This window comes from Vipera ursinii, assembly GCF_947247035.1.
Source record: "Vipera ursinii genome assembly, chromosome: Z".
Lineage (NCBI taxonomy): Eukaryota > Metazoa > Chordata > Lepidosauria > Squamata > Viperidae > Vipera > Vipera ursinii.
The window spans coordinates 93,735,327-93,748,413 of NC_139517.1; the positions used below are offsets into that span (position 1 = coordinate 93,735,327).

Below are 13,087 nucleotides of genomic sequence, written 5' to 3' on the forward strand. Positions count from 1 at the left end.
GAAATATGGCGTCCTTGGTGCCTTCTCAGCTTGGTTATTCTTTTGCAGATGTTTCATTGTCTGCAAGAAAACAACCAATCTTGTAGCCAAAACAACCAAGTTCAAAGAGCCCCAAGGATACCACAGTTCAAATATTCTCTTCAATTGATAACTAGAAGTATGTGGAACAGAAAGAAGTCAGGAGTGTGTCTCTTTAGAACTAATGTGAACATGGGAAATGTATCCATTGTAGCCCATTCATCCACAGAATGTGGATGAATCTGTAATCTGAATAATCTAAATAAAGTTATTTATTTAGTAGCTTAAGAACTTGAATATATATTTAAGCCACCATGTTGCCTTTTTAATAACATTTAATTATTAAGGACTCTTAATCCATTTGAATGCTTGTTATCTATGCAAGCAGTAGATAACATTAGGGAGAGACATATACTGAGGACAAACCTTAACTTACTATGCTCTGAGGGTTTAATAGCTCTGGAAAAAACATTTTGAATAGTGAGAAAAAATGTAGTTTTCTTTAAAATGAGACTTACAACAACTTCCTGGATTGTTTATACACTGCACTATTTCTTCAGTGAACCAAGGAAATAATGTTTAAAAAGTTGCATTTCACTAAATAATGACAATATAGTAATAATATGGATTTTTTTTAAAAAAAATCTAGAATTAAAGTGCGTACCTGCTGGAAGCCCAAATAATCCTGGATTGTAGAAGACACATAAAATATGTGGGCATCTGATGTGACCACTAGCACAAAGCCATTTAATGCCTGAAGACAACAGGAACATGGTTTTTTAAAAAAACATTTGTTTTAAAAGGACTTTAAATAAGTCAAATAATTTACTGTTACACAAAATAGCCATAGTGTGATATACTAATCTTAACAGCACTTTGTGAAAACACCCACTGAATTTTTTACACACACACACACACACACACACACACACACACACAGAGAGAGAGAGAGAGAGAGAGAGAAAGAGAGAGAGAGAGAGAAAGAGAGATTAAAAATACAGTTATAATAACTAGTAATGAACTTTTAAACCCTAACATTAAGATTGGAATTCATATGAAAATCTAATAAATACTAAAACATTTCCACAAAGAAGCAGAATTTTCTTTCCAGTGCAAACCTTTTACTTTAAAGTAACACTTTAGAAAGCACACTGGTTTTTATGAATATTTTTTTAAGAGGCCTAGGGGATGAAATAGAAAAAAATAATCTGGAAAAAAAACCTTTATGTTTTGAGAGGCATTTTTAACACTGATACAAGAGTTAAATATAAAGGCAAAAACTGACAGGCAACCAGAAGGATTCAAATAGAGACTAATTTTTTAGCCATTGACATATAGTGGCTAAACGGCACTAAAGCAAGATTCTTCAATCATAGATTTTCAGAAAACCAGTGTGCTAGTTCATATATAAAACTTAACAGTGGGTGGGATTCATACATTGCACAGAATAAGAATGTCCCTTAGTTTGAGCTGTTAGGGAAAGAACTGCAATTTGTTGCCAGAAGAATTGCAACCAAGCTATTATCCAACATTTGTTTAATTGCCAGGCAAAATTTGTTTATTTATAAATCATTTACCACTATAATCTGGGCTGGGAAAGAGAATGCTGTCCTGTTAAACCAATGGAGAAATGATGGGTGATTCCCAAAGGTACTTTTCCAAAAGGCAACTGGACTTTCTTCGGGCTGTTTTCTCCTTTGAAAACATTTTGCTTCTCATCCAAGACATTTCTTCTGTTCTAAAGAACTGAAGAAGTTTCTTAGATGAGAAGTGAAATGTTTTCAAAGAAAAAAAAAGTGCAGTTGCTTTTTTGAAAAAGCACCTTAGGACAGCCACGGCCTGTGAAGAATCTCCACAGATGGATGATTCCATAGCTCTACCTCAAATGGCAAGCAATTGTGTTAAGAGATTAGTAACACAGAAGTCCATGGAACTTGTGAAGTGAGTCCTTTTACTGAAGTAGGAAAACAAAAGAAAGGCAAGAAAAAGCAACAACAAAAAAAGAAGAAAACCTTCAAGGACATTCCAAAAATTATATTAATAACTGGGCAAACCCAAGGCATTTTACAATAAAAAAGTTTCTTTGTACATTGCTATAAGGAATTCCTTTGAAATATCCGAAGTAATGATGATAATTACCTGCAGCAAAAGTTCACCTTCTAGCATATGTGTTCTCTCTCTGGTCTGCATAGTGCTGTTGCTGTCCTGCATGCTATTTCTTTCAGGCTTTGCTGGACTCCTTGATTTCAATGCAACTGTAGGGGGGAGGAAATAAGTCAAATAATAAGTATTTGATTTAATCTCTGTTTGGTCTATTCACTGATGAAAAATAGAATTATTCCATAGTTCGGAAAGTATGATAAGTTACTTCACAGAAATTAATTGGATAAATGTACCCAATCAACAATAATTCTGACAATAATGTTCATAAAATGCATAATTTACTATGATGTGTAGCCAATATGAAATATATAAGAAAATTAAAGCAATTCAGCAATCCAAAGTTATATCTAATTGTTCACCATAGGAAAACAATTGTATTGGTGTAAAATGCACAAATTTTTCTCCTACCTCTATCCTGGTTTGCCAGCAAATGGTGGTATTCTGGTTCTGGGTGTGCAAGAAATACTAAGGAAACCCTCCGGCTTTGCTTTATTCTCCCCTTTATACCATCAGCCAATGGAGAAACAACTGCCCAACACAGCAATATTGCAACTGGCAAATTGCTTTGACTGATGGGTTTAGGCATCCTCCCTCTTCTCCATTTTGAAAAAAAAAGTTCTCAATGATTGGATATCTACAAAGGCAGCCAAGCCAATCAAGCAGGAGTCCTTGAAATATTAAGTCAGCTATATTTTAAAGAAAGTTGTTATGTCTGTTTCAAAGACGGTCCCCAATTGTTTTTTTCTAAAAGTGCAGTGAAGCAGCTGTGCATCATTGCTAGGGGCAGCCTTCAAACAGCCTTGCATTTCTTCCAAATAGTGTGAAGATTTGAGAAAACCTGGTTTTGTAGTATTTTTTGTAAAACTTATCTTTTCAAATGTCTTGCATAGCCTTATTGGAAGAGATTAAAACTGTTCCTTTGCTTCACCCAAACAATCCACCTCAAGCTATTAAATCTGTCCTGTCAGCTCAAGTACAAGTTTAAAGGCAACACTACCAGTGACTGATCCCAAAGCTGATTTCATATATTTAACATCTCTGTTGGTCACTCTTAACATAAAATCTATTTTGGCTTGTTGTAATGATGCTACTAACAATGTAATTTTGTTAGCCGTGTGATATTTGTCATTGTAGGATAATTACAATAGTGATCTTGCAGCACTTTTCAAAGTTTCCAACTTTTCCAGAGTGGTATGCAATTTTCAGATAATAAAATTGATTAGAAAATGAATTTTTGAAAGATTAGTTTCAGTATTTTATTACATTTTACAGTAGAATTCAGGTTTTAATTATTAAACACATACAGTGTTAGAATTACAATGGTAGTAAAAAGTAAATTTCGGTAAGGATGGAAGACAGTGTATATAAAATACTTATATTGAAAAAGTCAAAGAACACTGAATGCAGTTTTTCTCATTAAGCAGCAGCTAAAAATTATTCTCATCTAGGTTCAGAAAAAAAAGTTAACTTTTTGACAGCTGTAAGTAATAAAAGGTGTGAGTCCTAAAAGCTGCAAGTCATGTTGTTTTTGTTATGGAAAATTAGCAGCATCTTGGCACATGGCAGCATCAGGGTAGCCTTGTTTGGGCCAGGAAATTAAGCATGGTCAGATATGGTTAATACTTAAAAGATCTCCAAAGAATATCAGAGCTAAAGGGCTTACTGGAAATTAAAAAACCATTCTGAAAAAAATGTAATGGCAACCACTTCTGCAGTAGCAGAAAAAAAAGTACATTATTTTTTGAACTTCAATTGGCTGTTAAATATAATTTGCGCTGTTTAGCTGCTTTTTCTCATACAGTTAGAGAGCTTCCTGCACTCTGTTCTGCAAGATCATGAGTAATATAAGTTAGTAATCAAAATACAATTGTTTTTATTTGGTTTACTATGTAACTAATTAAGTTCCTTTTTCAGGATGAATAAAATGAAACTCCTTCACTCTTTTGAATCAAAGAGAAATGGATGAAATATAGTAAGAGTCATTTCAAAGTAAACCTAGTTAGGATTTTTTTTTTAAATGAAAAGTGCAAGTTTTGCTATACAAAATTTTTTTTATGGGGCAAATGTATAGGTATGGTGCAAAAATAAGCAACTTATCATAAATTAATGTTAATGTTTTTATGTGTATACTTTGTAAAATACAATAAAATTATTAAAAACTAAAACAATTATTTCATGACCAGATCAACATATGCTTAGAGAAAGATAAACTGTTGTGAGAGACATTGAACTTTTCCTTAATTATCAGGATGTACAAAACCTTTATCTTGAAGTCAGGAATGAGACAAGTCAGAAACTTGTAATATCAGTTGGATGCTAAATTTCCAAACAATGACATCCTTGATTATCGAGATTATAAGGCCATGATGACCGGATAGCTTATAGCAATAAAATATAAAAACAAACCAAACAGAAAACAGACCAGAGACATGTTTACACTATAATTGAACAGAAAAAATTCTACTACAGATAGTCCATAATGTTATGATGTGGCCAGAATTTCCATTGCTAAGCAAGACAGTTATAACATTTTATAACCTTTTTTTGCCATGGCTGTTAAGCATATCACTGCAGTTATTAAGTGAATCATGCAGCTATTAAGCAAATCTGGCTTTACCCATTGACTTTGCTTGTGAGAAGCATGGTTGGAAAGGTAGTAAATGGTGATCACATGATCATGGGATGCTGCAACCATCATAAATATATGCGAATTGCCAAGCTTGGGGATGCTGTGGCAGTCCTAAGTGTAAGTTTAAGTCACCTTTTCCAGTGCCATTGTAATTTCAAATGGTTGCAAAATGAATGATTGTAATTTGAAGACTATCTGTATCAGCTTGCTACCTTTACCCAAGGAGCAAAGCAATGAGATATGCTTAACTACTTTTTACATGATTGAAGGATAGGAGCAATATGAGTCTCTGGAAGGCTGCTAAGAAGACCTGATTTTTTTTTACTAAAAATTACTGATCAAACCTTTCAATATTCCTCCATTTCTTTTTCACAAGCAGAGGTGAGCATTGATTTTCATTCTCTAAGAAGCAAAAGTATGTATCTTTGCAGAAGAAATTCCAAAAATATGAGACTGAAAGCTTGATTAAGGAGAAAACCGATAAACCAATATAAAGAAACCAATATAAGCCAATATAACCAATATAAAGAAATAAAAAGTCAGGAGAGGCTTGACAGCAAGAAGATGAACCTGGCCTAGCTCTAAAGGATCAGCTTCCAAACATTTCTGCCCAACCTCATTTCTGCCCAAACTGATCCAATCTGCATCTAATACAAGACTGGCTTGTATAAAGTTTTTACTAATGCTGACAGACATTTAAACAATAGCATTTTCAGAAAAATATGGAAGGACTGTCTTTACTCTCAAAATATATGTAGCCTTATTTTAATGAGTTTTAAGTCACCACAAAAACAGTTGATTGAAAGACTAAATCTCTAAAACAGAGGTGTCAAACTCAATTTAATTGAGGGCCGCATCAGCATTGCGGTTGCCCTCAGGGGGCTGGGTGGGCATGGCCAGCTCTACATCGTTTGCATCAAGGGTGTCTATGGGGGCCTGGGCAGGAGTGGGACAGATCTGAGGGTCTCTGGCAGAAGGAGGGTCTCAGGGCCATGGCAGTGGGGGCCGTTCCCTCACTGTTTCCAGGATGGCTTCGTGGGCCACATGAAACCACTTTGTGGGCCGGATCCAGCCCCCGGGCCTTGTGTTTGACATGTTTGCTCTAAAAGAAAGCAAGCTAACTTAAAAAAAAATTCTTGGGAAAGATTTTAGACGCCCAACATCTCTTTTCCCCCTGAAAATATTTCTCAAATTCACCTTAGCTGAAAGAATATAGCATTCTGGAAAGCTAATAAATATTATGTAGAAAACTTGGCATAACCAAGCAGGTTTTGTATTTGCCCCTAAGTATTGCATATCAAAATATATTAGTCTTCTAAGATACAGATGAAAATTGGTACCATAGGAAAAAGTCCAAACTGTTACAATTGCAAGTGGATCTCAAATAATTATTAATCTTAAGAGAAAATAATGATAATTTCCTCCATCCCATCATAAAATGAATACAAATCCTGGCCAGGCCTATGTTAAGAACTGTAAAATTCCCTTTCATGTGCATTTAAGAACAAACATTTCTTAATCAAAATGTGCTGTAAATACACAATCACAGACTGATGGTACTACACTTCTTAGCCTCTTAGTGGCTTCAGGTAAATAATGAAGAGGAAAGATGGGAGTGCAGAACCCTGTGGAATCCCACAAAGAAGTGGTAGAGGACAGGATCTCTTTTCCCAGCCACCATTAACTCGTATGAAGCTGAAAAAAGGAGAACCAGTAAAACAAAGTTCATTTACCTTTAAGAACTGATTCCCCACCCATTTCCTAGAGCTGAAAAAGAAGGATACTGAGTGGTACTGACAGCCAATGAGAAGTCAAGATGAACAAGAATGGCTGCACAATCTCTAACCCACCACAATCAGAAATCATTAAAAAAAGATTAAAACCATTTCCATCCCAGGCCTAAATTCTAACTGAAATAATCTGCTTTATTCAGATATCTTTGAAACTGCTGCCTAACTACATTCTCAATCAGCTTCCCCCAAAAGGGAAGGTTAGATGCTAGACAAAGAAAGTTCAGTATGGTAAGATTCAGAAATAATTTCTTGAGGAGTGGGGTGCACCAATGGTTGAACAAATCTCTCACTCAGGGACGAATTCATCACTGTCAGAACCTAACCACAAAACACCTTTTGGGCAGCTATTATTCCAAATAGATAGCAAAAATCCAAAAAAACACATGGCCAACCTACAGGCCTAATGATCCTGTCCACGTCTTTAGGTTCAACATGTTCAAACTGATACCATTTAAAATAGCAAGAATTTGCCCTGGTTATCTGCCAACAGAGAACAAATCTGAGTGATTTTGTCTGAGAAATGCTGAGCAAACAGTTCTGCATGGCCTTGTAGAAGAATTTCTCAGTCCCACAATCCCATCAAGAAGGCACATGTTACCCGAACAAGATTGCAGGATAGTTATTGGTGGATGCAGTAACAGTGAAGAAGAACTCATCAAATTTGCAAGACACCAAGCTGGCAGGAATAACCAACACTTCAAAAGATAGGCTTAAGATACAAGAAGGATCTTAACAGATTTAAACATTGGGTCCTGTCAAACAAAATGAAAACCAATGGTGAGAAAAGTAAGGTTCTATATGTAGGCAAGAAAAAACCAAATGCACAGATATAAAATAGGTGGTATCTGGCTTAATCAGAGAGTGATCTCAGATTCCTAGTGGACAACTAACCAAAAAGGTAACACGGTCCTATGCTGCATTAACAGAGGCATAAAATCATGTGATCATGTGAAGTGTCAGTACTGCATCCAGATTTGCTCACCATAATACAAAAAAGATGTTGAGATTCTAGAAACAATGCACATAAGATCAACAAAGATGATCAGGGAATCGGAGGCTAAAACATATGAAGAATGGTTGCAGAAATTGGGTATGTCTAGTTTAATAAAGAGAAGCATTAAGAGTGACAAGATAGCAGTGTTCCAATATCTAAGGGGCTACCACAAAGAAGAGGGGGTCAACTATTGGCCAAAGCACCTGAAGGAAGGACACCAAGCAAAGGATGGAAGCTAATCAAGGAGAGAAGCAACCTAGAACTAAAGGGAAAATTTTGTGACAGTTAGAACAATTAATCAGTAGAACAACCTGCATCCAGAAGTTGTGGGTATTCCAACACTGGAGGTTTCTAAGAAGAAACTGGACAACCATTTGTCTGATATGGTATAGGGCAGGGGTCGGCAACCTAAAAAAGAAAAAGAGCCACTGGGAACCGGTTCCATCACAAATTAAAAAAAGAGGGAGCCGCGTGCGTGTGTCCATGCACGCGCATGCGCAAAAAGGTTTTTTTGCGCATGCGCGGATGCACGCGGCTGCCATTTTTTAAAAAATGAGATGGAACCGGTTCCCGGTTGCCCGATGGCGACGGCCCGTCTGCAAAGCTGCCGCTTTCGGCAGCTTTGCAGACGGGCCGTGGCAGCTTCCTCAAAGAAGCGGCAGCTTCCTGAAAGAGCGGCACCGCTGCCCGTTCGCGCGGAGGTACGCGCGCACCTCCCCAAAGGTTTGGGGAGGTGCGCGTGCACCTCCGGTCGTTCGGAGAGGTGCGCGCGCACCTCTCGGAATGGGCAGGGGCGCCGCTCTTTGAGGAAGCTGCCGCGGACCGTCTGCTAAGCTGCCGCTTTCGGCAGCTTCACAGACGGGCCGCGGCAGCTTCCTGAAAGAGCGGCACCGCTGCCCATTCGCGCGGAGGTACGCGCGCACCTCCGGTCGTTCGGAGAGGTGCGCGCGCACCTCTCGGAATGGGCAGGGGCGCCGCTCTTTGAGGAAGCTGCCGCGGCCCGTCTGCTAAGCTGCCGCTTTCGGCAGCTTCACAGACGGGCTGCGGCAGCTTCCTCAAAGAGCGGCACCGCTGCCCATTCGCGCGGAGGTACGCGCGCACCTCTCCAAAGGTTTGGGGAGGTGCGCGCGCACCTCCGCCCATTCGGGGAGGTGCGCGTGCACCTCTCCAAACGGGCGGTGCCACTCTCCATTTGGAGAGGTGCGCGCGCACCACTGCCCGTTGGAAGAGGTGCGTGCGCACCGGGCGGCTGGGAGCCGCAAGAGACGGCTCAAAGAGCCGCATGCGGCTCCGGAGCCGCAGGTTGCCGACCTGTGGTATAGGGTTTCCTGCTTGAGCAGGGAATTGGATTAGAAGACGCCCAAGGTCCTTTGCAAATCTGTTATTCTATTCAAGTATTGTCTTCGCTGCCCTTACAGTCAAGAGGTAGGCTTATTAACAGATCTAACCCACGTTCACTCAAATTTGTTCTTCATCCAGTGAAGTTTTCCTTTAAGTCTTAATTCTTTCTTTTTTGCTTTGTTGATATCAAATTGATTATATAAATAACCCCCCAAATGATATGAAACTGAATATGACTGAACAATTTTGCACTATACATTCACTTTAACACAAAAAAGAAGTGGCAACAATTCTAAAATACATTTCAAGTAAGAGCTACTTTACAATGGTGAATCTTGTAAAAGGAAGGTCACATGTAACATTTTGAATGCAAAATGTACATCTGAAAAGGATTTCTGTCTAAAAGGGGGAAACTACTGAAATTCTATATACGGATCACTAGTCCAACAACCTATAATTTGGGAATGCTTAATAAAACAAATAAAACTATTATCATAAAAGCACATTAGTTATATCTGATCTTAAAAGATCATGGGAATTACTGCATTGTAATCCACATTCTTTAGGCAGAATGATTTCTTCTTTCTAATAGCAATCCTTTCAGTCTTTAGCAAAAGATTTTTTTAATTTGGAGACCTCTGCAATGAATGGAATGTGACTGAAGGGAAAAGTTACTCCAAAACTCAATAGGCTCAGCTCTTCATAAGAGAAGGAGAATGTTTGGTTTCATCCTACTTGACTACTGTACATTTGAAAAGTATTCAGAAGATGCAAGTAGTACAAAAATGTAATAGCCATCCTGCAGAATGGTGCAAAATACAGAGATTATTATTATGTCTGTATTGAAAGATCTACACTGATCACTTATTATCAGACATATATAGTGCATTCAGTCAGGGGTTCTTAATTATAAAGCAAAATAAAGTCATGAGATATTTATTTATTAGAGACTGAATATTCCATATGTCTATAAATAAATTCTCCTCCATATATTCTTTTTATACTACTTATGTCTTATTAGTTCTATTTCTCTACAGTTCTATAAATTTAACAGAATAACAGAATTAGAAGACCTTGGAGGCCTTCTAGTTCGATTTTTTTCTACCTTTAACATTATTTTATGCTATATTGTGTCAGAGTGTGTGTGTTTAAACTCTTGGCAACTGCTTGAACTAGTCACTGCAGGGTTTTTGGTAAGATTTCCAAAGTGCTTTCCATTGTCTACCTCTTAGGGCTGAGAAAGAATGTCTAGCCAAATATCACTCAGGTGGCTTTGTCCCTAAGGCAGGACTAGAACTCAGTGTCTCCCAATTTCTAGCTTATTGCCTTCACCACTATACTAAACTGACCCTCGTATTTTATCATCTTACTTAATTTTACTCTATGAAACTTTGCACATGTATATACGTATGTATATGTGTACATACTCACCTATGCACAAACACTTTGCCTTATTTTTATTTTAGTTCTACATTTTCTATTACTTCTTATATTAACTCTATGTTCCCTATCTCCCACTGTCATGCCAGCACCTAGCAGCTAGTTAGTGCTTCTTGGTCCTTTATCAAGCATAATTTTTCACAATATTTGTAGCAAGATATACTAAGAGGAAGTGATGAAGCTATAAGAATTCTGGCAACTATTTTCCAATTTCTAAAAACTTTATTCCTAGCATTCATTACAGAGGACTCTTTCTCATTCCTTTTATGACATGGACTTCAATTCCCACAATTCCTGAGCCACCTATTCTGGCTCAGGAATTTTGGGAATTGAAGTGCACAAGTCATAAAGGGCCATAATTCCCCACCTCTGCCTTATAACCACCTTTCTGGGAAATAGCAGGTCTCTTCAATGACAAGAAAGGAGCTTCTAAAAAGCTATCTAATATACAGTATCTTGAATACTTATCAATACTCATCACTCTGGAACCATAAGATCAATCCTCCTTTGAAGCCTGGAAAGTAGAGCAGGCTTTCTGGAGGAACTGGAACAGTGGAGTGTCTAGCAGCAGCTAACTTCAACTGGTTGTTGTCTCTCTCCACCAGCTATGGTATCATCTGGATAATTGCCTGAGCCAACTGATATGTATTGTCTGGCATTGACCTCCTGATTTTGTACTGGAGTAAAGCAATTCAACAATGATCCACAAGAGTTGATCACCAAAGTCTATGTCTAACAAGTCAAAGCAGAATTACTTCCTGTATAGAGGGAATAAAAAATTGCCAAAATAATGTCATATTCTTAGCCTGTGCTTGAAACTAAAAGTAGTTCCTATTCAAAGCATATCAGATTCCCCTAAGCTTGATTGGAAAAAAAGGGAGGGGGCTAAAAGAATTCTGTCAATGGACTATTTCTCAAAATAAAATTCATTTGTTTGTTTACTTGATTAATGAATTAACTCACTCCAGAAGTTCTATGCCTCTGTATTCTAACATACATTGTATTCTCTTTTACAGTGTTTATTTAATATTAGCTAACAAATATTGCAATTAAAAATTGTCTGAGTGGCTGGGAAATTTAGATAAAGAGGGAATAATCAGCTGCTGACAAATGTTCTTATAGAATTGTTAGTAAAAAAATGTGGGCTGTTCTTTCTATAGTACCATGTCGCAGGGGCAATGCCATGTTTCATAAGGAGTTTAGTTTCCTTCCAAAACAGTGATCAGGAGAATATTAAATTGAACTAAATTTGAAGCTATCCTAAATTTTGTAAATGTGATGTGATATAAATATGAGGCTGGTATATTAACTGAAATTTGATTTTAAAATGTGTTATGAGAAAAAAAACAGCAATTTCTGTTTAGGCTCCTATGGCTAAAATCCTTTGCCTTAATATTGATTTATTTTATTTATTTTTTTATTTTAATCCCATTTATATCCCGCCCTTCTTCGAAGACTCAGGGCGGCTTACAATCTAAGCACAAATCAAATGTGCTTAGCAATAGCCTTCATTCTATGTATATGCCTGCTTATAAGGGCTTTCGGGCCCCCCCCAGCGGCATTTTTACAAAGTCAGCTTATTGCCCCCAACAATCTGGGTCCTCATTTTACCTACCTGGGAAGGATGGAAGGCTGAGTCAACCTTGAGCCTGGTGGGATGCGAACCTGCACTAATTGCAGGCAGCTGGTGTTACTTAAGGAGGCATTACCCTACTGATCCACCAAGCCAATGCAGTCCTGTGGGTCTAACTCTATGTTGCTAGGGCTGTCAGTGGACCTCTTTCAGAAGGATTTCAGTCAGTATCTGTCAAAATGTTTTACTACAGTCAAGTTACATCATTATGCTGCGGAGTCAGCTATTCTTCCCTCCCCAACCTGGTAAGCTCACTCTCCGAGGCCACCAGTTTATAAAATGATTCTTCAGGGCCAGGACAAGCATAGTAATCTTTGCTGGCAATTCTGATTCCACAACACAACTGAATGACCTTTAAGTCAATTGAAGACTTGTTTAGACATTTGTGTCAGAAGCATCTATCAAGGCGCTTCCAGGTTGAAAGGATTAGCCAATGACATCATTTTGCAGGAAACACCTGAAAGTGCTCCTTTCATGTCCCTGTTATTTTCCCATTGAAGTGTTATCTATTTATTTACTTGTATTTGCATGCTTTTGAACTGCTAGGTTGATGGGAGCTCATTCCATCACATAACTCATGCTTTTGGGTTTCGAACTGCCGAGCTTCTCAATGGTCTTATAACCACCTCAGCCATTACAATCTGCAGGAAAACCTCTTCACTACTACTCCAGATTATAAGTTTTTAGAAGTTATATTTCATGCATATTCTCTCAGCATTTAGAAACCTTGAAATACAGTTAGTCCTCAACTTATGACAATAATTGAGCCTAAAATTTATGATGCTAAGTGAGACAATTTAGTGAACTTTGCTCCATTTTATGACATTTCTTGCTATACGTGAATCACTACAGTTGTTAAATTACAAAGACAATTCGGAAATAAATCTGTGTTTGGTTATCAATGACAGACACTCACAGATACAGAACTTTTATTATACACATTAGAAAACTACAACATTACATTACTTTTCAACATAATTGCCATTCAGATTGAGTCACTTGTCATAACATCTTACAAGGTTTGAAATTCCTTAGTAGAAGTCGCTTTGCGCAAAAAACATCCCAACAGAACTGCT

The 13,087-nt window shown here is 37.7% G+C and overlaps 1 protein-coding gene across 2 annotated transcripts in view; it reads right to left on the reverse strand.

Annotated features, from left to right (window-relative positions):
• The window catches only part of AHR (aryl hydrocarbon receptor), a 65,964-nt gene that overhangs the window by 13,021 nt on the left and 39,856 nt on the right, over positions 1–13,087 (reverse strand). For both annotated transcript variants that reach the window (XM_083376947.1, XM_083376948.1), the window contains exons 4-5: positions 2,158–2,273; positions 683–772 (exon numbers count right to left, since the gene is read on the reverse strand). In XM_083376947.1, coding sequence (XP_083233073.1) covers positions 683–772; positions 2,158–2,273 — 206 coding nt within the window. The remainder of the gene's footprint in view (positions 1–682; positions 773–2,157; positions 2,274–13,087) is intronic.